General features: G+C 41.8%; 1 protein-coding gene across 5 annotated transcripts in view; it reads left to right on the top strand.

Moving 5' to 3' along the window:
• DCLK1 (doublecortin like kinase 1) overlaps positions 1 to 25,765 on the top strand; it is a gene marked incomplete at both ends in the record, with an annotated part of 315,351 nt that overhangs the window by 197,324 nt on the left and 92,262 nt on the right. For all 5 annotated transcript variants that reach the window (XM_079721778.1, XM_079721779.1, XM_079721780.1 and 2 more), the window contains one exon: positions 22,475 to 22,591. In XM_079721778.1, coding sequence (XP_079577904.1) covers positions 22,475 to 22,591 — 117 coding nt within the window. The remainder of the gene's footprint in view (positions 1 to 22,474; positions 22,592 to 25,765) is intronic.

A 25,765-nucleotide genomic window follows, 5' to 3' on the forward strand; every position in this document is an offset into this window, starting at 1 on the left:
TGTAAAATGTTTTTTTAGTTGAGCCTCAGGTCTCTTAAAGCTAAAGGAATTGGCTTATGCTGTCCCCTGTAACCACATTTCTTTAACCATATTATGTTACCCCAGTTTTCTAGATATTTCCATTGATAGTATTCAGTGATTCTGTCTTATATTAATATTACTTTGTTTTAATTCTTGTGACATATTTTTCCACAATGTTGCATTCTGATTAATGAAGAAAAATACTTAGTAAATGTGTTTATTACTATTTATTATAGAATAGGTGTGATTTTAGAGAAAGCTGAGGGTATTTTAATGGTTTTTAAATTTATATTTAAAAAAATACCTGACAAATGTTTTTTAGGAATTTGATTATAAAATTTGCTAGATCTTTATTCCAATGGGTCCATTTCCCCCAAACTATCAATACATCTAAAATAAATTTCACGTAGAAATAGCCTGTGATATAGAACAGTAAGTGTGTCTTTTACCAGTAGCCTCCTTCTGGTTCTTATTTATATATGCCATTTTTTCAAAATTATTATTTAACTATTCATTTGATTCCTTCCTCACTTTGTCATTTCTTAAAAGCTTCCACGATTTTAAGTTATGGGCCAGTGACCATCCTAGAGGAGTGATAAATTATGAAGAAGTTATGAAAATTGACTGCACATTAACAAAGTTCAAGCTTGCAGTTAAAATGAGCACAAGTTAATCAGACATCTAGTTCACGATTTACATATCCATCACTGCACTGCCTGGTAATTAGGCATGTGGTAAGCAGTTCAGAGAGATTACTGTAATTAATATTCCTTCTACACAGCCAAACCACATTTTTATAAGGTTGTTTTTTGGGGTTTTTTCTCATTCACACAAAATTACAGGAAACACTAGCATACTTAAGCTGCTCCCTCTCTTGTATTATTATCCGGGGGCTTGGGAACGTTAGGAATAAGGAAATGATTGGGAGATGGCACTAGTATCTCTTCTTTTGATCATCGTTTTGAGAATATGGTTGAAATCATTGTTCTTGTTTAGGAAAAAGGAGGCCATGAACTGGGACCTAAGGTATACCTCAGTGTCAGTCGTTGTATATGTGTGTGTCCCCATAAGCAGGGCATCATTTTATGCCTGTAATTTAGGAAGTAAAACATGTTCTAAAGCACAAGAACTGTAACTGTAACTAGGCTGCAGCACACAAACAAAATGGCACCAAGGGTCATACCAACCAAGGACTGCCTTGTGCTTATTTCACCCTTTCACACTTGGACACGTTTTAAAATTATAATTCACAGTTTCTTTTTTTTTGGGGGGGGCGGTACGCGGGCCTCTCACTGTTGTGGCCTCTCCCGTTGCGGAGCACAGGCTCCGGACGCGCAGGCTCAGCGGCCATGGCTCACGGGCCCAGCCGCTCCGCGGCATGTGGGATCTTCCCAGACCGGGGCACGAACCCGTGTCCCCTGCATCAGCAGGCGGACTCTCAGCCACTGCGCCACCAGGGAAGCCCCCCACAGTTTCTTTTAAACCATCCAGGCTGTATGAGTTTTTTCTCCTTCACTCTTCTTGCAAATATACTACAATAATAAGACTACAGCCAATTTTTGATTCTCATTATTTACTAATGAAATCTTCGTAGTATAGGAAATGCTTCCTGCTAACGCTTCCTCTCACTCATTAATAAGAGCAAGTTTTCCAGACATTTCTATGTACATGTATACTCACAAGACTTCTCAAGAACTTGGGGTACTGAGAAATATGACTCACGTCTTTTGCAAAACTTTTCCCGGGAAACTAGTCAGGGACCACTATTCAGCTGACAGTTGAAGAGATATCTTACTGTAGCCAACTCTTATAGGATAAGACATTTATAGGCATTTTGTAGTTCCAGGAAATAATCTTGTACCTGTAATTGGAATTTACTTAAGCTTTCATAGGCTTTAAGTGTATGTTCAGAATTGACCTTTAGAAGCAATAATGGAAGGGAAACAAAGAAAAACAAGCTAAAAGAAAAGAGTTAACCAGCCACATCTGGCCCGCCTTGGTGACTTGTCTTGTTACAGAGCATATATTTTCGATCCAGTAATTTAATGTTTATGTATATATATTTGAAGGCCTCTACCAAATTAATACTCTCGCCTATTGCTTTTGGAGATGATCTCTCAATTCGGAATGAAATTTAATTAATACACAAAGAATAAGAGAAAAATTAAAGTGTTTAGAATATAGTAAACAGATTCTCTAGGTTCTTGAACATCAAATGCAGTTTTATCAGTCACACTCTCCTTTGTCAGAAGCGTATGTTTTTATAGTATTTCCTGAGATAAAGTTGATTGTTGTTCTCAGTTTTGTTTTATTTTTAAGTGGGTGATTTGGAATTTTTATGTTTCAGTTACATGGGAAGGCAAGACTTAGCCCACTGCCTACCATCACCACCAATAAAATTTCCCAACTAACTAATGATAAAAGTTAGTTGATGTACTACTTTAAAAATGTGTCTAGTTCTCATTTTCCCCTCTCTGGTTTAATAGCCTTTGATAGGAAAAAAGTTCTCCTAGAATATGCATTATGGAGACTGCTTACCACAGCTGGAGCAATGTTGTCCTATTCATCTTGCACATGGGTTCATTCATCCCTGATTCTTTGCTGTACTATATAGATACTGAGCTATAAAGATTACTGTAAGATGGTTACATGTTCTCATAAAATAGATGCTTTATTTGTATTCTCCACAATCTTGACATAAAATAATTCATAGAGTTAGCTAACCTCAAGCTATGAACGTGAAGATGTGACTAACCATCTTTGATACCATTTAAGGAAGACAATTTACTCAAGGAAAGTGGGAATAAGGGTAGTATGTACGTTAAGGACCCACTGTGCTTTAAAATAGATACAGCTTAGAAAAAATACCCCTCTACGGTGACTTAAATGGGGCTCATCTAAAACTAAATGCCGTCCCAAAGAACCATGAACCGTCTAATCATAATTGGTCTTCTACTGTTATTATTTATAAAGGATAATTCTGAATGATCAAAGCATATTTAAAAACCCTTCCAAAGGATTTTCATCTGAAGTTGTCCTTCCTATGAAAAAAATATGCATATCTTTAATCTTGAATATTATTGACTTTTGGAATCACTCTTTTTGTTCATCATCACTGCAGTGTTGAAATGTTTGAAGATGAGGGTGGTTGTCTGGGAGTGTTTGGAGATGAAACGCTGCTGAAATCTGAGTTCTTGGCCATCTTCTCTGCCCCGTACTCCTCTTGCTTGCATATCCATGGCAGGCTTAGGAGGCAAGAAGAATCACAGAGGAGGAATCTGAGCGTATGAGTAACGTGGCACACAGCGTTTACACAGCATTCTTCTCAAGCTCTCCCATCTCCCCTAAACACCTACGTTCTGGTGCGGTCAGTGACCTGGGCATTTTTGTGCCTTTGTGTCTTCCCTCTTGTTGCTTCCTCTTTTTCTGGAGGAAACTCTTACTCCTACTCGTAGGCCCGGCTCAAAGATGAGAACGTAGAGCAGAGGTAGGTGCTCTGTGCACAATGGCTTTCTTCTCCCCGTGCTGCCAGGCCTCCCCTTTCTGCTATGAGAGCCCTTTCCAGGGTAGGTTGACAGTTACACTGGGGCTTTGGCCTCAGACTGCACCAAGTTCAAGTCCTGGCTCTGCCACTGTGTGGCTGTATGACCCTTGGTAAGTCCCTTGTCTTGATAAGCCTTGATTTCATCTGTATAAACGGTCGCACTTGGACCTAGCATGTAGCCTTGAATAAGATAGCACATGTAAAGGAATTAGCATCCTGCCTGGCATTCAAGAAGTGCTCTGTGAATCGTAACTATTAATGACTTTGTCAGAGTTGTTAATGTGTTGGTCTTTTTTCTTTAAGGATAGAGATGGAGTTTTAATCTTTGAATAGCTACAGTGTCTGGCACATAGTAGATGCTCAAGAAATATTTGCCACGTGGATGAATTAATGAATAAATTTGGAGCGGGGGTTGTGAGTGAACAGCAGGAATATTTCATATTCTTCTGGACAAGCTGCCTTCCCCTTTCACCTTTTTCTTTGCCTGCTGGAATCCCGATGCCCCCCAGTTCAGACCCCTTGAAAGAAACTACCAGAATAGGGTTGATGTCCTTGTTTGGAGTCTCATTTATTCATTCAGTATTCATTAAGCAAGTACTACTGGGCTCCTGCTACGTGTCCAGACACAACTTCCCATCTGAAAACAAAATTCCACTTTTCCGCTGCTGAAAATGGACTGTGTTTTTATGTACGTAGCTGAGTCCGTGCACTTTCCTGTTTTAGCATATTTTAGTTATGCCTCTTTCTTCTTCTACGATATCAGGGGCTTTCCATTTATCTTTTCAGCCACGAAAAATTTCCTTGAATCATCCAAGGCTATTTACCCTATGCTAAAATCTCCAGATGAACAGGCAGAGCTCCTGAGGTGTTTGGCAGAAGGGGCTACCAGACAGTGTCCTGTGTGTGGAACAGGGAAATAAGATGTGGTTGAAGCAGCAGCTGCCCGTGTTAGTAAAATAGTTGACTGTTCCTTTACCATAGAACACCTTTATATGACAAGGTAGACTAAAGCCATGATCGTGGATGATGTACTCCTTAAGGACACAAAATGTATCTGGGACCCTTTGTGGGGTTTCCAGAATACTTGATAAAATTTGTTTAATTGGTCACTTTCTGTTAGATACCGACATCTATCTGATTAACATTTTCCTAAGTCGAAGGCACTAGAAACCTCACAAATATGTTAGTAAATGGGATCAAAAAACTTGACAGTGTTTCCCAATTATGTGTGTTAAGGATGATTCCATGGAATTAAATTAGTTTTAGAGATTTTTGCTCATCACTGACTCATTGCAGATTTGTGCAAGAGAGAAAGGCCGTTTACCTTGATTTTGACTCATACTCTGGAGGTTCAGAATTTAATGATGAAGGTAACAGTCATCCAAAGCTACTGGAAATAATGTAATAATGCCTGTAGTTTTATTCTCTGTATTGTGTTTTAATGAAAGGTCTTAAGGAGTAAAAATGCAAAAAGCAGAAAAAGTCTACCACTGAATAACATTAGAGAACGAAAGTCCCTTATGATGTTCCCCAGCTGGTACCAACCAAGCTGAATTTCCTTGAATCATCCAGGGTTACTCATCTCCTGCTAACCCACACTGTGGCATGTCAAGTGCTAGAGCATCTACACTGAGGAAGAATGATAATCCCAGTGGTCAGAGGAAGAACAAAAACATGGAGAGAAGGTCAGAAAATCCCCCTCCATCTGCTCTGGCTCCTACCCCAGTCATGGGAATTTGAAAAGGGGAAGAGGGCAGATGAGAATAAACAATGAGGGAAGGGATCTCCAAAGCTGAGCCCACCGAAAACCAGTTTCCAAATGAAGTTGTGTCCTAGCTGGTACAGAAGATGCCGTGGGCAGTAAGGGGACAAAACACAGTAATATATTTTGCACACAGCTCCACTCAAAACTCACCACATTTAATATTTCTTAGAAGCATCACTGAGACAGGATTTACATACCATACAATTTACCCACTTAGAGTGTACGATTCAATGGCTTTTAGTGTTTGCAGAATTGTGTAAACAATTCTAACCATGACCATGATCAAGATTAGAACATTTTCTTCACCCCAGAAGTAAACCCCCTACCCCTGAACAGTCCCACAGTTCATTTTTATTCAAACAGAAAGAGAAGAATCCTGTATTTATAAACCTAGGTTTATAATATAGTCCTTTTTGTATGACAAAAGTAATGTTATAATTGGGGATAAAGCAACTATGATTGTTATAGCTCTTACAAGGAAATGGTAACTCAAAAGGTTGGAAGTTTTTCCAGCTTGGTTTTTTATAAACATTTTAATGATTTTAAAAAAATATTATAAACTTCAACATTTTGTGCTATTTCCTTGAGACAGAACTCCACTGTATAGTCTATCTATGTTTATGTACATTTGTGGTCATTTCCAGAACCTATAATGCCACCCACCTAATGAAAACGTTCCTTGAAAACACTTTGTGACCTTTGTTTAAATATCATATTGGATGGGTTCTTTACAATAATTAATTCCCAGAACCTATAAAAGAAAAGGTTCTCCAATTATAATGCAAAACAATTAATTCTGTATGGCAAAACACTATGAAAATTTAAAGTCAGGAGACAAATTAAAAAACACTACGTTTGTAAAACATACCCTATAAGGGACTAAATTTTGCAACACACAAAGAGTATTTATCAAGCAGTAAAGAAAAGGACAAACAACAGAAAAATGGATGAAGGATATGGACAGGCAGTTCACAAGAGAGAAAATCCAAATGACTTAACAAATATATAGGAAGTAAGCTTTCAGTTTACTAAGTAGTAACGAACTGTAAATGAACACAACAGTGAAATCCCATTTTTACTTAACAGGTAAAGAAAGTGTTGTGAAAATATGAAGAAACACACTCTCATAAAAAAGAGAGTTGATAAGAGAGTGGAGAGTGCCAAATGGCACCAATCTGTAAAAAATTTAAAGGCACATCTGTCTTTGATCATCGATCTAACACTGTGTCTCTAGAAAACTTTGTGCACAAGTGTACAAAAGTATATGTATAAAGTTTATTGCAGTTTATTTGTAACCACAAAATTCTAGAGAAAAAGATAAATGCTATCAACAGAGGTCTGGCTAAAAAAATTATGATATATTCATTTATTGGGATATTGTGCTGTCACTAATAAGAATTAGGCCAACCTAAATGGGCCAATATAGTAACTTGTCCAATATGTATTGTTAAGTGGGGGAAAAACATCAGAGTATCAGTGTTATGTATTATTTTCTATTGTAGTACAAAAGAACACATACATACATATATGTACACAAATGCATATATATGTGCACACTTGTATATGCACTGATTTTTATGACAGACTCCCAAGAAATTGTTATCAGTGATTACCTATGAGTGCTGAACTGAGAGAGGAAGAGGGAGAGAGACAGTTTTATTTCATGCCCTTCTTTACTGTTTGGATTCACTTATCAAAATTCACATTTTGTAAAGCTTCAGAACATCTTCACACTTAAAGAGCAACACTGTATAGTACAGAAAATTGGAAATGCAGAAAAATATAAAGAAAAAATTAAAGACCTAAATAGACATTTCTCCAAAGAAGACATACAGATGGCCAAGAAGCACATGAAAAGTTGCTCAACATCACTAATTATTAGAGAAATGCAGATCAAAACTACAATGAGGTATCACCTCACAGCAGTTAGAATGGGCATCATCAGAAAATCTACAAACAGCAGATGCTGGAGAGGGTGTGGAGAAAAGGGAACCCTTTTACACTGTTGGTGGGAATGTAAATTGATGCAGCCACTATGGAGAACAGTAGGGAGGTTCCTTAAAAAACTAAAAATAGAATTACCATATGACCCAGCAATCCCACTATTGGACATATACCCAGAGAAAACCATAATTCAAAAAGACACATGCGCCCCAATGTTCATTGCAGCACTATTTACAATAGCCAGGTCACAGAAGCAACCTAAATGCCCACTGACAGACGAATGGATAAAGAAGATGTGGTACATATGTACAATGGAATATTACTCAGCCATAAAAAGGAACGAAATTGGGTCATTTGTAGAGACGTGGATGGATCTAGAGACTGTCATACAGAGTGAAGTAAGTCAGAAAGAGAAAAAAAATATCGTATATTAACACATATATATGGAGCCTAGAAAAATGGTACCGATGAACTGGTACAGGGCAGAAATTGAGACACAGATGTAGAGAACAAACGTATGGACACCAAGGGGGGAAAGTGGTGGTGGTGGGATGAATTGGGAGATTGGGATTGACATATATACACTACCTGCTGTATTAAAAAAAAAAAAAAAAGTGGTTGCCAAGGAAAGACACAGAAAATTCTAGCATGGCAGAGCATGGCATAGCTTCTGACTCCTAGTTTGGGATGATTTATTGCTTTCTTTTAACTTTTTTGCACTGTTGGAATTTTTATAATGGTTACAGGTCATCTTTATACAAATAATAAATCCATTACAAAATATTTTTGGTAGATTATTTTCAAAGAAAAATTATGAAATTATCCTTTAAATGTTGAAACTTTTATGTATAATCATATTTTCTCCATTAAGTGGGGCCCGGTAGACCTGTCTAGAATCCTGTGGTTGTTGAGAGACCATTGTGTTAGATATCGTCTCTTTTAGCCTAAATGATGTTTTAAGTTTCTTTAAAAATAAAAATTGGGGGCTTCCCTGGTGGCGCAGTGGTTGAGAGTCTGCCTGCCAATGCAGGGGACACGGGTTCGAGCCCTGGTCTGGGAGGATCCCACATGCCGCGGAGCAACTAGGCCCTTGAGCCACAACTACTGAGCCTGAGCGTCTGGAGCTTGTGCTCTGCAACAAGAGAGGCCGTGACAGTGAGAGGCCCGCGCACCGCGATGAAGAGTGGCCCCCGCTCGCCGCAACTAGAGAAAGCCCTTGCACAGAAACGAAGACCCACACAGCCAAATATTAATAAATAAAATTTTAAAACATTAAAAAAAATAAAAATAAATATTGGGACTTCCTTGATGGCGCAGTGGTTAAGGATCCGCCTGCCAATGCAGGGAACACGGGTTCAAGCCCTGGTCAGGGAAGATGCCACACGCCGCGGAGCGACTAAGCCCATGCGTCACAACTACTGAAGCCCGTGCACCTAGAGCCTGTGCTCCGCAACAAGAGAAGCTACCACAACGAGAAGCCCACGCACCGCAACGAAGAGGAGCCCCTGCTCACCACAACTAGAGAAAGCCCGTGCCCAGCAACGAAGACCCAACGCAGCCAGTAAATGAACAAATAAATAAATAAATAAAAATAAAAATACTCAGGTACCTGATGTGCCAGGAAGAATGGGGAGAACAAGATTACTGATCTGTTTTCTAACTCAAACAGACTTTTAAATTTAAAATTATTTAAATACATTTCTGCTAATATTTTTGGGAAGGAAAGCAAAATCCTCTCTATGTGAAATCAAATGTCTTTAAATATGGCTTGACACTTTGCTCTTTATTTTGGAAATAAAGAGCCAAATTTGCCGTAAAAATACAAGTTTACCTTAGCTCGACATTGCAATTTATTGGGTAAATATTTGAAAATGCTAAGTGTAGCCATATCTGCTGAAGTGATTCAGTGACCTCCTTGGCCAGAGATAACTATCTACTAGATTGCAATAATGACTTATTCGTTTGATGGCTAAGGGCCAAATGCAGATAGAATTATCATCTGATTTCGGGCAGCTTTCCAGCAAGTCAACTCTAATGCCTCCCTTCTAAGCAGGCCCTTTTACTTGAAAGACCACAAACCCTCCAAAATGCTATATACTGTCATATTAGATGGCTGCCTTCATGTGACTACAATATTTATTGGCCTTGAAATACTGTAGCCCAGGGACTTAACGTAAGTACTGCACAGGGAATTCATTTCAAGCCACATCTGACCCCTTGTTTTAAAGGTGATCTTCAAATAGGTTTAAGGGGAATAAATCAAGTTTTCAACCCATAGTCTGCCTTCTCCTAGTAAAAAAGAAAAGAGGCTTTAAATGTTTCTAACCTTTTTCTTCTTTTCTTCACTTTGGAATAGAAGATTAATCACATCTACCCAGAGATGTAATTTAATGTCTGTCATTTGGAATAGAAGGGAAAATAGATAAATGGCTCATGAAGAGGGTACTTGAAAATTAAACTATACAACCAAGGATTTTACTAGGCAGTTAATGTGAAGGATACTTCTCATTAAAAGGAAAGTCAAGTAACAAGGAAACATGAGAAACAGGATAATAAATATGACAGTTTTTGGCAAAAGTGAGGAAAGGAAATCTTAAGTTTTCAGAATAGGATACAGAGACTTACCCACAAGAATTAACTCACTCTTAAAATATCTCCCTCACGTTGCATGAATGTGAAAGAATTTAGAAAGAAGAAATTGTTCAGACATATGTCTAGTCCAGGAAAACTCTGTCATTCATAACTTTACGTTCCCTATATATGTGTGGACATACTTCCCTTTGAAAATCCGTTCCTATCCTATTCATATTGCTATAACTCTGCCCTTAACAAATAACCTGGCTTCCAGACATAAGGGGTTAAGTTGTGCTCATTGAGATCAGGTCCTAGATAATGGTCTTCCTCAGGTTTTCACAGAGTTAGGAACAGGGAATTTTTGTTTAAAACTGATATGAATATCTGCTCTTCCCAGATTCCATTTCCTTATCATTGTTTCTCATAGACTTTCTCCCTCATGGAAAAATGACTCATGTGAAACAAGGTGAAAGGGAAGGGTTGAGAAACGAATACAGCATCCTTTGTGGTCTGTGAGCAACCCAGATCACGCAGCCAGAAATCCAATGGGTCACAGACATGATGGCAAATACCTTGTCTGATTGTGCACTGTTTTTTTAACTGTTTCATCCTGAACTGAAAGACCCATCTGAACTGCTTAAAAAGGCAGTGCCAGCAACAGCTAGGAAATTCACCAGGAATGCCCATTTCACACTGGTTCCGCCGTTTTCAGGTGTCCCCATCACTTCCTTGCCCACTCAAACAGGTCACTTGTGGAACTTAGACAACCTGTCATTTCCCCCAAGCTTTTAACATGCAGCCTTATTAGCTATATTTGACAAGTGTGTCACCTAAGTGATTGCCAGCTGTGGAAGAGCAGGATATATCTACTGAGGTGAACTCTTCAGTTTGTCAAAAATAGAAGCAACTCAGAACATTTCTTCTTTCAATTTGCATTGCCATCCGGCTGAAAACACAGTTGCCTTCTCAGCAAGGATTGCAGGACTGAAGAGGGAGTGGCTCTGGAGAAGCTTAGACTATATTAATGATCCTAGAAAGTGTAGCACCTAGAAATGTATCTCTTATTTCTATTAAACCTGTGCAATTTTGTCTCTGGGCTTAAAAAAAAATTTTAAACATCTTTATTGGAGTATAAATGCTTTACAATGGTGTGTTAGTTTCTGCTTTATAACAGAGTGAATCAGTTATACATATACATATGTTCCCATATCCCTTCCCTCTTGCGTCTCCCACCCTCCCTATCCCACCCCTCTAGGTGGTCACAAAACACTGAGCTGATCTCCCTGTGCTATGCGGCTGCTTCCCACTAGCTATCTATTTTACATTTGGTAGTGTATATATGTCCATGCCACTCTCTCACTTTGTCCCTGCTTACCCTTCCCCCTCCCCGTGTCCTCAAGTCCATTCTCTAGTAGGTCTGTGTCTTTATTCCCATCTTGCCCATAGGTTCTTCATGACCTTTTTTTCCCCCTTAGATTCCATATATATGTGTTAGCATACGGTATTTGTTTTTCTCTTTCTGACTTACTTCACTCTGTATGACAGACTCTAGGTCCATCCACCTCACTACAAATAACTCAATTTCGTTTCTTTTTATGGCTGAGTAATATTCCATTGTATATATGTGCCACATCTTCTTTATCCATTCGTCTGTTGATGGACACTTAGGTTGCTTCCATGTCCTGGCTATTGTAAATAGAGCTGCAGTGAACATTTTGGTACATGACTCTTTTTGAATTATGGTTTTCTCAGGGTATATGCCCAGTAGTGGGATTGCTGGGTCATATGGTAGTTCTATTTTTAGTTTTTTAAGGAAACTCCATACTGTTCTCCATAGTGGCTGTATCAATTAAAATTTTTTTTTATCCTGTTTAATCTCTAAATGAAATAACTTGACTTTCTGTTTTCCCTGAAGCCGTATAATGGTCAGGAAAGCTATTGACAGACTGTAAAAGCTGTCCTATTGTGGGCATTGTCTGTTTTCTGTACTGATTGTGAAAAGAAGGAAAGAATGTATTTCATTCCTGTGTCCTGGGTTCTCTCACGCTGCTATCTTCAAAGAGTACCCTAGAAATCCACAGGCAGAACTGATTCCCAGAAAACTAATCTATATGCAGCACTTAATTTAATTTCTCCAGTGGATCTCCCTGGTGGCACTCTTAAAACATTCTTAGAAGCATTGCTTGTGTGGTACCAATGGGGGACTTTTACTAATATTTTGTTTCTTCAGGGTAGGTACTTCCGTAATATCCCAAGAAGTCATTCATTCTAAAACCTGCTGATATTTAGAACAATATCTAACCGCTTGTGGGAAAACGAATGGCTGCTGTACTTTTAAGTATTTCCTTGGAAGGAAATGAAACCTTTCTTAAGAACCTAGTCAACCTTTATTATCTAGCAGCTTTCCTTTATGTCCTGATTTTTTTCTGCTCTGCCAAATGCACACGTTTGTGTTACCAGTTTCTTCCCTGAAGCAGCTGAGTTTTGTCAACCCCTGTGATTGTCCCTATTCCTTGAAGGCAAAACCTCTAAATTAAATTCTTTCCCAGTTAGACTTTGCTTAGAAGTAGATTTGCATCATTATTCTCTTTTTTTTGTTGTTTCTTTTTTTGTTTGTTTTGTTTTGCGGTACGCGGGCCTCTCACTGCTGTGGCCTCTCCCGTTGCGGAGCACAGGCTCCGGACGCGCAGGCTCAGCGGCCATGGCTCACGGGCCCAGCCGCTCCGCGGCATGTGGGATCCTCCCAGACCGGGATGTGAACCCGCGTCCCCTGCATCAGCAGGCGGACTCTCAACCACTGTGCCACCAGAGAAGCCCTATGTCTGTTATTTAATGCCTTCCTAGAGTTACTAATTCCTACTTATTACCATCTATGGCCCTGTTTCTTAAATTAGAAATCATAATTTAAGAAATCATCATAATGTCAGAATCATAATCAGCTGAGGTGCTTGTCCAAGATGCAGATGCCTGGCCTTTGAGGTCAGAATCTCTGGGGACTGGACTGAGGGACCTGTTGTTTTTCACATGCTCCCCAGATCAGAGCCACTGATGTAAGGGTGTCCATCCATAGTTCTAGAGCAGTTCTTTTCAAGCTTTAATGTGAATACAAATTACTAGGAACATTGGTAAAGTGCACATTCTGATTCAGTAGGTCTGGGGTGGAACCGGAGAGTCTGCAAGCTCTCAGGCGATGTTCAGGCTGCTCGCCCATGGACCACGTTAGCACAAGATGCTAGAGAACTTCTCTAAGCAAAATGCCCCAAACTATTGGACAGCACAGAGCCTGTGGCTCTGTTTTGATGGGAGAAGAGTGGACCCCATCTAAGCTATGACTAGTCCTAATTTCATTAAGGGGGCACAGGATAATTCAGAACAGAGCCTTACCCATTGTGAATGACACACCTGGCATTCTCAGTATTCATCACGTGGGCTGCCCTGTAACTCCACACATTTCCCTTTCCCAGTGAGATCCTTCCAGACCTCCTGACTCCTGAACCACTTGGGCCTGGGCTGGACCCACTGGACCAAGGATGTACACTTATCTTTGTTTCTGCAGGAGCAGGATAAAGTCAGGCATAAAAGTAGCCTTACTCAAAGAGAAAGCTCTCAGATTTTTTTCAGTTTATATTTCTATGATTTTTTATTTTTTTTTGGTTTCTTTTGTTTCTTTTTCCTTTCTCTAGGAGAAATTTGTACCCATTTTTTTCCTTTTGGTTCTTGGGTAATTTACCTATTTCTTATCTATCTTTCAGATCATTTCCATCTTGTAGCTAATGAAAACCAGGTGGTCATGAGTTGTTAATAAATGTGAACTTTTGTTCTTCTTCCAAAGTCTGCTTTAGGCTAAGTCTCAGGATGACAGTTGGTTGTTTTTGAAAATTTGAGTTGGGACCAAATCTCAATAGGATGGATATTTGTTGTTTTTTCAAGACTGATTTATCTTGCTAATCTGTCTCCTCAGGCTGTTAGCTTAATCCTTTGTTCCAAATGCCACATTGCACAATTACTTCAAATGCTGAGCCTCTGGATTTTCTTCAGTAATTTTATCTATATACCAGAGAATGGCAAAAAGTTTCTGGTCTGTGGACTCACACCATCGGGGTCACCTGGGGATTTTTCTTAACACTTCAGGTTCTACCTCCAGTGATTCTAATTCTGTTCGTCAAAAGAAGAACAAAGATTCTGCATTTTTAAACAGTGGGAAAGTCTGTCCTTTACCCTGAAGGCAGACCATGGGCCTTGGTAAACTCTTGGTCTCTCCTGCCTTTGGCACCTGAAGCCACTTACGTTGTGTAGACCAGTCAGTAGGTCTCAGAAGTGTACCTGACAAAGATCGTGTTAGCTGGGACTGTCCTGCCCAGCCCTCCCCACCACCCCCAGTCCACCCTCAAGTTTTGTGGACTGGACCTCCACATCATATCTCAAGTCATTCTCGTCCATCCATTTCTATTACCTGCATCCTGGTCCAAACCACCACCCTTCCTCTCCTAGATTCGTCCCAGAGTGATCTTTTAGACTCACAGATCAGAGCACAACAATGCCTTTGCTTAAAGCCCTTCTATAACTTCCCATCTTGCTTAGAGTAAAATCCAAACCGCTCATTTGGTCTCCCCAACCCTGAGTTGATCTGGCCCCTGCCTCCCTCTTTCCTGTAATCTACCCGTGGCTGGTTCCTTCCTATGTTCAGAGCTCACCTTTGATGTTCTCTACACCCAGAGACCTTCTCTGACCACCACCATCGAGAAACCACCCACCCAGGCACTGTCACAGCCTCCTTTCACCCCTTGGCAAAGCACTTAGAAAATCAGCTCTTGTTCTTGTTTTTGTTTCTAAGGCCCATTTCAGCTTCTACTGTAAAAACTCCATCAGAGCAGGTACCCTGTCTTCTGAGTTACTGCTGCATCGGCACTTAAACGGCACGGACTTGGTAAATATTTGCAAAATGGATGAATTTAAGCTGAGCCGGGAAGTATGAGCTGAAGTGAGCCAGCACAAGGGCAGAATTGTTCCTTGTGCAGGGAAATTAATGTCCTAAAGCCCAAGAGGCAGGAAGATACTTAGTGTTTGTCAGAAACTAAAATAATGTGTCCAGAGGAAGGAAGAGAGAGGAGCTGAGGTGGGCAGGGGCCTTAAAGGCTGCACTAAGGCTGTTCACAAAGAACAGCAAGGAGTCATAGAGGGTTTTAAGCGGGGGAGTAACAGCAGAATCCTGACAAGAGTTTTCAAGAAAGGCTTGTCCTAAAGTTGCGTCACACACACTGTGATAGGTTGAAAGGCCACGAGATGTCAACTTGTAAATGTTACCCTACTTGGAAAAAGCTTCTTTGCAGATATAATTTATTTATTTATTTATTTTTGCTGTGTTGGGTCTTCGTTTCTGTGCGAGGGCTTTCTCTAGTTGTGGCAAGCGGGGGCCAGTCTTCATCGCGGTGCGCGGGCCTCTCACTGTCATGGCCTCTCTTGTTGCAGAGCACAGGCTCCAGACGCGCAGGCTCAGTAGTTGTGGCTCACGGGCCTAGCCGCTCCGCGGCATGTGGGATCCTCCCAGACCAGGGCTCGAACCCGTGTCCCCTGCATTAGCAGGCAGATTCTCAACCACTGCGCCACCAGGGAAGCCCCTGCAGATATAATTAATTGAAGGATCTTGAGATGAGATTACCTTAGATCATCCAGTTGAGCCTGAAATGCCATCGCAAATATTCACCTAAGAAGGAGGCAAAAGAAGATAACACAGACACACCTAGGGGAAGTCCATGTGAAGATGGAGACAGAGATCTCCATGATGGGGCCACAAGCCAAGGAATGCCTGGAACCACCAGAAGGTGGAAGAGGCAAGAAAGAGATTCTCCAGAGCCTTCAAAGGGACTGTGGCCCTGCAACACCTTGATTTCAGATTTCTGGCCTCTAGAACTATGTGCGAATATATTTTGGTCATTGTAAGCCAACAGATTTTTGGTAATTTGTTGTGGCAGCAACAGGAAATCAATACATGCACTTTAGAAAAAAGACATTCAGATGATGTGCACCGTCATGCCTCAGTGAGCATAGGTCAAGTGTGAGATGAGAGATGTTCACGTGCTCTTTTCTCCCGTGGATGTTGTCATAACTCTAATGGAGAAAGGTAAGCCTGTTTCATACAACCTGATGCTCAAGTCAAGTTAGTTACTTCATTTTATGGCCAGCTTAAGAGGGAGAGCCGTGCATGTTGTGGAAATAAAGAGCAACCAGTGAGAACCAGGGGAGGCTATTTACTGTGAGCTGGTTAAAGCAAAGGAGTCAGCCGCCATCATTTGCATTTTGGCAGAGACCCAAAGACAGGCAGAGGAGTGGGAACACTTTATTTTGGAAAAGGGGAAGGCTTCAGGTGTGCCCTGATTGCTGGCCTGGGGAAGCCGGAAGAGGGATTAACCCCATTGTTTTGAGGCAGTGCTATCTGGCTTAATGAATAGGGTTGCAAATTTCCAGTCTCAATAGGTAAGAACCGAAATCTCCTGCCTGGGTATTTGCACTCAACTAAAATGGCTTGGATAGCACTATTTGGGGATTGGTTCCAAACGTGTCATGGCAGAGGTTAAGTGGTACCTGGAAGGGAGAGGACTGGACTGAGAGTGCAGTGGATTAGGGGCAATGCTCCTGGCCCTTCTGCAACCCTCGGATTTGCTCAGCACAACATGCAAGTCCTCTTTCTCTACACTGTGCCCCCATGACCTCCTCCATTTTCCAAACTCTCAACTAGGAAACCGCCAGCGTTTCAAGACCCCCTGTCACCATGTTCTCAGAGATGGCAAAAACAATGGATGCTGATCCGATTTTAACAGACAATTGGAAGGCTTTCAACACTGCCAATCACATCATCTACACTGCAGTGGATGCACAGATGCCCGAAACTATCAATTCATGTTGGCCAAATCTACAGAAATAATGTGCAGAATGCATTGTTTAGGGCCCCAGGCAGGTGGTTGGTGATGGCTTCATTAACGCCCTCAAGGAAGAATTGTAGAATTTATTGAAGACCATTGGAAAGATCGCTAATGGAGAGATGCAAAAGTGGTTCTTAACCAAGGGCTCTTCCCCCCAGGGGACATTTGTCAATGTGTGGAGACGTTTTTTGGTCTTTACAACTAGGGAGGTGCTACTGGCATCCAGTGGGTAGAGACCAGGGATTCAACTAGCGACTGGCACCGAACGGTGCAGTTGTTGTGGGAAAAGGAAAGAATGCGATCAGTGTCAAGAAATGAAGATCTGGTGGAACAGGCACAAAGCAGCTTTTCCTGTCTAATGTTTGGAAGCCTCCCTCTTTTCCCCAAGGGCTAAAACTTGGAGACTGCACAATGAGCGGGCTGGGACCATGTAGAGGAAGACAGTGAGGGGTGATAGACCTAAGACAGCAGGAACCTGGGTTACCAGGCAATCTCCTAGAGCACACCAGCTCCCATGTAACACTCAGCTCTTGCTTAGGGAAAATTAGCTTTTATTTGACTATCAGGAGAAAAGAAAGTATTTGGGGAAGAGAATCACTCGTGCTATTAAAACAGTAGATCTGAGTGGTGACTCTTGAGATGTCAGGACAGAACATCCCAGCACCAGAAAAGGTTCTACAGAGGTTATACAAAGGGTCAACGCTCAGCCAGCAAGTGCCTCCAGAGCTGATTCGTGTTAGTTTCACAGCCAGCAGCTGTGCCACGTGGGAACACGTGTGTGCCATCTGGAGTCCTGTGCTGGGGGTTCTGAAAGTGGTGGGCCAGTCTAGGTGCTGGGTTTAGACACGCGTGGCTATATTTTTAGAAGGTACTTTAAAAATCTCAGTTTCTGGGACTTTATTCTCCAGCTAAGCCACTCCAGCTGATGTCTTTGCTTCCAGCTCAATCTGCTACAGGCTTTATTTTTAAAAATAAAAATATTGGAGCTTAGGAAAGTAACACTGGTTCCAAACCCCACTGCCAGTAGGGAAGGGAGTTTCACTGTAGTGTCAGGATTGGCTCCGAATCTAGGTGGTGCAGAAACAAGAAGATGGACCTCAGCCCTTATCAGAGCATTGTACCAGGGAGATGCAGATCAACCCTTCCAGCATTTGAATTTTCCTGTAATACTGCCCTGAAGTTCAAGAATCATCATGTTTCTATAGGAAGTAAACTTTGGCCTAGGTCATACCAGGATTGGTCTCTCAGCTCACCCATGCTGACAAACTGGAGGCTAAGCAGGGTGGTCAGAGCTTCAAAAACCTTGAGGCAGAAGGTGGTGAATCCCCCAGGCACTGGAGGTGATCAAGAAGAAGCTGGCCAGCCCCTTACCGAGACAGTAGGAGAGGATATTCATGAATTGAGGAGAGAGTTGATTGGGTAACCATTGACAACCCTGATATTCTTGGAGGGTTCCTTCCAACCCAGAGCATACGAACTTGTGAGAGCTACTCGCTGGACGGTTAGAGAGCCAGAATTGCAGATTCTCTCTTTTGGTGACCAAGCTTGCGCCATATTTATAAAAAGTCTCTAGAACTAAATGCTCTCCCTGACTGTCTTCTGCACATAGCCACAGAGAGGAATATTGTTCCATTTGGAAGCTTCTTACCTTTGCCAAGTTAAAGAGGAAGCTTGTCTTTGTAATCAGGATGGGGAAGAAAGCACAAAGCATCTACTGCTGATAATGGATGCTTCTAGATGAACTTGCCCATCCCCTGAATAGCTCAGAACAACTGAATTTAGAGTTGTGATCACTGAGAGGTCTCTGCCTGATAGTGATTTTATTCTGCTGGTTTTGAAAAGAGATTACAGGGCTTCCCTGGCGGCGCAGTGGTTGAGGATCCGCCTGCCAATGCAGGGGACACGGGTTCGATCCCTGGTCCAGGAAGATCCCACATGCCACAGAGCAACTAAGCCCGTGCACCACAACTACTGAGCCTGAGCTCTACAGCCCGCAAGCCACAACTACTGAGCCCGCATACCACAACTACTGAAGCCCGCGCACCTAGAGCCCATGCTCCGCAACAAGAGAAGCCACCACAGTGAAAAGCCCATAATGAAGAGTAGCCCCCACCCGTCGCAAGTAGAGAAAGCCCGCATGCAGCAATGAAGACCCAACGCAGCCAAAAATAAATGAATAAAATAAATTTATATAAAAAAGATATTACAGGAGTAAAAAATTCTTGTTTAAAGGATATCCTCTAGCCAGCATGCAAAATGTCACTAAAGCTGCCTAGGCATTTAGGGGACATCACCTTTGTCTTTCAAGATTCTCCAAAAGATACTGGTGAGCTCCTTTGAATGCATGAACATCTCTGCTGTGTGAGCTCAGGTGAACTGCTGGTGCCGCCGGTAGAGTTCTATAATCATTTCTATTCTTTAGCACCTTTCGTTATACATCAGCCCACCTACCACCTGTTTCTGAGTCGGGAGAATCTGCGTACGTGGAGGTTCTCATGCCACTGGGAACGTGGCCAAAGAATATATTCCTTCTCCAGTTTCCTGCCTCTACATCTGCATCTGGGTTGTCTCTAAATCTGGCCATCACAGAAGGCCTGTTTCTTGAGTTGGGGTCCAGGGTGAAGGTGGGAGATGTTGTAACTTCTGTCTTACCAAATTCCGAGAACGTCTGTAAAGCTAACATTAGTACAGACCATATGGAGAATGGCACTTTCCCCCTCATAGAGCTATGCTTACAGGGACCTTCTGAAGCAGAGATTTAATCAGAGCTTGCTTGCTTACTTGCTTGCTATGGGGGGGTTCAGTCATCAGAGACCCAGTTAATGTGCTTCATCTGATTTTCTGTACTTGGGTAGGCTGCGATCTTCAGTAGCAAGAGAAATTACTCTCCTGAAGCTTCCTTCAATCTCATCCTCCTTAAGAAGTGTCCGTGTTGTCCAGTATCCCCACAGCCAAAGGAAGTGCAGCCTGCTTAATGTGAGAGTGCCAAAAATACCACAATGAAGGGATTGCCCTCAAAGGCAAATGACCCCAGAAGAGAGGGGAGGGTGTGGGGTGCTGTCTGCTTCCTTGCCAGACTCTCTGCAATGTCCTTCGTGAGAACAAATAAGGTTTTCTACTTTACTGGCCGTGTACGTCATGTTACGCACAGTGTTTCTAAATTGTGGTTTTAAGCTGACAAAGATTTTGGCATTCTCTCCAAAGGAATGAAACATTTGTCCTTCACGGCGTCTTTTACCACCATCTTTTACCACCATAAAATACCATTCCCATTTAAATTAATTAAAATACTTAAAATCTAAACTTTAATGGGAAAGATGGTTGAAGTCTTTTTTGTTGTTGTTGTTGTTTTCTAATTCATGGCTTGGCAGTGCAATTTTCTTTGATTGGTTTTATTTTGACCTTGGAAAAAAAAAGCAGTTACTATCATTGTTTTGTTTCTATTTTCCTGTATTCAGCCCTAGCCTTTCAGAATTATCCTAATCCCCTGTATGACTCATGAAGCTTTGCTCTTATACTGAAGGCAAGTGGTGTGAGGTTTGTAATACTTGTAGTTATCTTTCAGACTCCATGATCCCCCAAGCTATCTCGCTTCACTATGATCCCACTTCTGAAAGAGAGTTCGTTGTTTCTTTTGGGGGGGGATGCAATAAGCATGTTGATTGAATTGCAGCTTTAGTATTTAAATTTTAATTTAATGTTGATACGAGAACTGGTTGTTTGCCGTCCTTCCCATTGTCCGACATCACCCACTTGTCTGTCTTCGACCATGGGCACTGATAACAATTTTCCAGCCTTGATTCACAATGAAGCAGCCTGCTTAGGCCACCACATCAGATCCTGGGGTGGTGAAGAAGCCAGTAAACCAAGAGACTTCGATTCTGATGCAAGTCACTTAGCCTCTCGGAGACTCAGTTTCCTTATCTGTAAAATGGGAGGTTGGGTTACTCTAATGAATAGTAGTAGTAACAAGATCAATAACAGTGTGGGCCCATACTTACTGAGCAGCTATTCCGTCCTTTTACATATGCCAGGCCTAGGTGGTACCCAAGCTAGTAGGGGGTGGGGAGGCAGAGGAGTAAATGAAGACTTTTGATAGATTAATAGTATGGTGAGAACTAAGCTCAAGAGAAGCTGTGGAAGCTGTAGAAGCATGGCATGAGTCCACGGGGTTTTTTTCAATACTCTGAAAATCAAATAAAACGCCTACATTCGCTCTGGTAAGACTTAGCCACCTGGCGAAAATACCGACTTTCTTTCTGGGAGCTGGAAAAATGTCAGCTTGGGGTGGTGAGATCAGTTCTATTCTGCTGACCCCAAGCCCTGGGTGGTAGGTGGGGCCCATCACTAGCAGCTCTGGCTCCTGTGGCAAACAGCCTGTGACAAACCCTAAAGTCAACTTTTTAACTCACGTTGCAGCTCACAGATGGGTGTTATTACCAGTGTGCACCATCTGGTAGCTTTCTCTTTTACCCATTCATCCCTGCTAACTACATACCGAGCTTTTTAAATTATTATCTTAAATTTATGTGACCTCTAAACATTCAGGACCTAGGACCAAAAGTCTTGGTCATCTTGCCCTCGTTATAGTCCTGGTTTTCGTTTAAACTGAGAAATGTGTTGTTACTTTATGCAATTTGTTTCATAAGCCAGCATGTTTCAAACATGAGGTCCGCAAAATAAAAATTAGCAGAAAAGAACCCTCGCTGGTTAAAAGATTCCATGCTGGACTACCAGGTGGACAGTGTTTCTAGTTCCCAAACCGTGTGTGTTCCCTGTCGTGCCTGCAGAGCTCAGCACCTGGCATGGAGCAGACACGTGGTAAAAGTGTAACTGGGGGGCTTCCCTGGTGGTGCAGTGGTTGAGAGTCCGCCTGCTGATGCAAGGGATGTGGGTTCGTGCCCCTGTCTGGGAAGATCCCACATGCCACGGAGTGGCTGGGCCCATGAGCCATGGCCGCTGAGCCTGCGTGTCCGGAGCCTGTGCTCCGCAACAGGAGAGGCCACAACAGTGAGAGGCCCTCGTACCGCAAAAAAAAAAAAAAGTAACTGGAAGCACGCCAGTGGGCAGGCAGCATTACAGCAGTCCGATTTGGTTGCTAATGTACTTCTGAAAGGCCAGACCAACGTCCAAAGGCTGGGACGAACTCCAGGATGTGTTGTCCATTGTGTGGACAGAGCCTTGAGCCAAGTGGATGTCCTCCTCACATGGCCCAAAGCTCTGTTTTGGGAATTAAAACCTCTGTAGACACCCTCTCAGGCACTATTCACATGGTGGTTCTGATCGTGTCTTCTGATACCATTATGTTATGCTTCTTGCTTACTTCCACCTTTTAATTTGTGCTGATACGTGTAGTTTGTTTTTGTTCTTTTTTTTTTTTTTTTTTTTAAAGAAATTGGCATCTCCTGCAGGTCCACCTGGGCAGGACCCAAACAGCCAATGGCGGTGGTGGCTGGGGGTGTGTGGTCCCGGAACCAAATCCCCATGGATACAGAGGGACAACCGTATTTACTGTGCTGTCTAAGATGCCCACTGTGCCCTTTCTGGTTTTTTTGTTTTGGTTCTGTCGTCATAGACACATACTGGGCCAGCAGGAAGCACGTGTGACCGAGGATGTCTGTGTAGTTCTCCTTCCAGATTTATTGTACATTTCGAATGGAATGTGCGTGACCCTGTAATGATGTGTGGACTTTCTTCTTTCCCCAGAATGCCGAGTGGTGAAGTCCACTTCTTACACCAAAATAGCGTCATCATCCCGCAGGAGCACCACCAAGAGCCCAGGACCTTCCCGGCGCAGCAAATCCCCGGCATCAACCAGCTCAGGTAAAGCTGCAGAGGAGCCTGCAGCGACTGCCTTGTTTCTGACGCACGATGAGCAGAGGGTGGGTGAAGCCCAGAGCGTGAGATTCCAAGAGAGTGTAGATTCCGGTTTATAATTTTAGAACATGTTAAAGTGGTGGAACAGATTTGCCAGAGTCTAGCATGTTGGCTGTAAGAAAAAGCATCAGGTTCGGGAAAACTTAGTAAAGATTCAAAAAACCCAGACTTGCCCACAGATAGAAGTACGCGCCTGACTTGCATCATTTCTGCTGCAAAAATTAGTTTTCAGGCTAAAGGCCCCCATCTCCAGAAATCTCTGTTAAAGCATTTGTTCATCTTGGGACTGGCTGGTGAGGAGTTTACAGTTTGTACTCGCTGAGCCTTTGTTTAACACATTTTTTACTCTGGCCCCAGCATGGCTCTGGGGCTAAAAGCCGTGAGGAGAGACTGGTGCTGGGGTAGTAGCTGCAGTGACTCTGGGCCTGTGACCTGTCTGTCCTTGGGCTCTAGTGCTGGTGTTGGAGCAGGATGTGTACTTATAGGATGACCACCTCAGACCTACCTTTTCCTTCTTTGGTCTTAAATCTGACATCAGTTGGGACTTCCCTGGTGGTCCAGTGGTTAAGACTTCGCCTTCCAGTGTAAGGGGCGCGGGTTCGACCCCTGGTCGGGGAGCTAAGATCCCACATGCCTCGCAGCCAAAAAACCGAAACGTAAAACAGAAGCAATAGTGTAACAAATTCAATAAAGACTTTAAAAATGGTCCACATCAAAAAAAAAAAATCTTAAAACAAAACTGACATGAATCAGTTGGTTTTGTTTGGGTCTTAGGTATAAGGTCTGTTTCACGATGGAAGGGAATTATTTATTAAATGCTATAAACTGTTGAATGTGAATTATTAAATGATACATACATCGAAGTGATTGTCACCTGATTTTATGAAGGCAGGGAAGCTCTTATAAATAGGGACCAAGACCTATAGGGTCTATATTGAAGCCTTCTTGTACTCAGCAGTGTGGTCCCAGAGGGGTGTAAAAAGATCTCTAGGCTGGGGCTACAGGGCCTACCTCTGGCACCACTGCCCAGTGTGAGTTATAACCTCCCTATTTAAAATTGCTGGTGCTATAAACTATTTTTCCTCGTAAAAACTAAAATTGAAACCTCCAAAGTCAGTCTTGGAGGAAGGGACTCTTAGTTGGCTGGAGGGCTAGACCACCCGGCCCATGTTAGTTCTCTAAGAGTTGCCTTCCCCTGGGGGCGTTGCTAATCCCTGCTGTTCCCTAGACAGGTCTGCAAAGACCTTCTCCTCACTCTGTGTTGGCACCGATGAGCTGCCACTGTCCCTTTCTGGCTGTCTAATCATAGCAGCCAAGATTGAGTGGAGGCCTACAGGCGGAAAAGATGGTAATACAGAGCAAAAAAAGGGGAGAGAGAATTTTTGCAGCTCAGAAATAAATAACCTTGTAAATAATGAAGAGCCTATTTTATTTCAAAAAGGAAGCTAAAATTTCAGTTAAGAAAAAAGAATCAAATCTGATCTTAAAAAGATAATAATATAGGAAATGGTTTCACTTTGGAATTAATTGGTCACATAGTTAGTATTCAGCATCTCTTAAGATTATATAAATCTTATAAATGTATTTAATTATAATCTTATAAATAAAGATGAATATATCATTTACCAAAAGTAACTTTGGAAACTCAAAAGAGGAGATAGGCAAATGTATTAAATGTATTTGTATTTGTCACTGCCAACGTTTGGAACCATTCCCTTTAGAAGTTTAAAATGCATAGGATACATTAGTTCAAAATTGATAGATTGATTCAAACAGTCATTTCTATTTTCTGTTGTTTCCCTGAATCTCTTTTCCATTATAGTTAGAACCTGGTTGGTTTGACCAGCAATCACTTGTAATGTGTGATAGGTATGCCATGCCAGGGAGTTATCATTTCCATACAGAAGGCAGAATCCAGATCCATTCTAAAATCAATATGTTCTTGAAAAATTAGCACTTCAGTCAAGGTATCTTTAACTTTTAGGCCAAGATTAATTAAAAAGCACTGATCATGTTTTCTTTAATATAAGCCTTTTACGCATATCAAGTTTTCAACTTCTTGCATTTTGATTTAGAAGATATCATACAATCGTTTCCTGGTTATATAAGAGCGTATAATGTGATGACTGTCTCTTGATTCTGACTTGCTATCAAATCTTCCCACCTTCCTCTGGATGATTCTAATTTAGAGAGGGTTTATAGAGCAGCAATACCCGGTTGCAAATGAGTGGATTATGCCAGGGACCCCAAGATCACTCCCTTTGCCCGGGACCTAAACGCAGGGTTTAGGAAGTCCAGTGGTGTTTACATATCTTTTCGGGGCAAGTGCAGATGCTGGGTGTCAGGGGATCACCTGCCTTGGCCCCCTCCACTGAACTAGCCTAAGATTCCTGTCTCTACTCAGGTTTGTCTCTTGAAACCGTGGAAAGGAACAGTGAATTATCTCTATATTGAATGTATCCGAATTTTCTGAAAATAGCCTATTCATTGTTTTCCATAAATCGTAGGACTGGAATGTGAACAATTTTCCTTTAATACTCCTTAAACACTGATGTTGTCCCAAGCCCCATTCCACCATGAACCTGACTTAACATTAAGTAATCTTTGTTTTTCCCCCTTACACAAGACCCTAAGGTTTGAAATGATTTCTCCTTCAGTTTTAAAATTTCTACTTCCAATATTCATCTTCCTGCATGATATGGAGGTTGGAGCATCGTATAGAGTTAAGCTTTGTAGGTTCCCATGTTGTTTGTGGTCATATTGTTGGCTTACATTTAAATGAAACGTCAGAGTTTACATAGAACTTTTATCTCTTTGATCTATTTTGATCCTCCCAACAACAAACAAGACAAGACATTATTCTTTGTTATATAATCATATACTCTATTTTTTAAATGAGGAAGCAGGCATAGAGCTGGGGGAACTGCTTGGCCCAGAATCACAGAGTTAATAGTGGCAACTCAGAGCTGGCACGTGGGGCTTCCAGTGCTCTGGATACAGCAGGCTGGCCATTCTTGATACCTGCTTCTTTACGTCTGCTTATTAAAATTTTGATCTTAAGGAAATAACTGATGCAGTACGTAGTTTAAGATTGAAATTTACAACACCATAACCCTTTGC

The sequence above is a fragment of the Hyperoodon ampullatus genome (assembly GCF_949752795.1).
Source record: "Hyperoodon ampullatus genome assembly, chromosome: 16".
In the NCBI taxonomy this organism is placed as follows: domain Eukaryota; kingdom Metazoa; phylum Chordata; class Mammalia; order Artiodactyla; family Ziphiidae; genus Hyperoodon; species Hyperoodon ampullatus.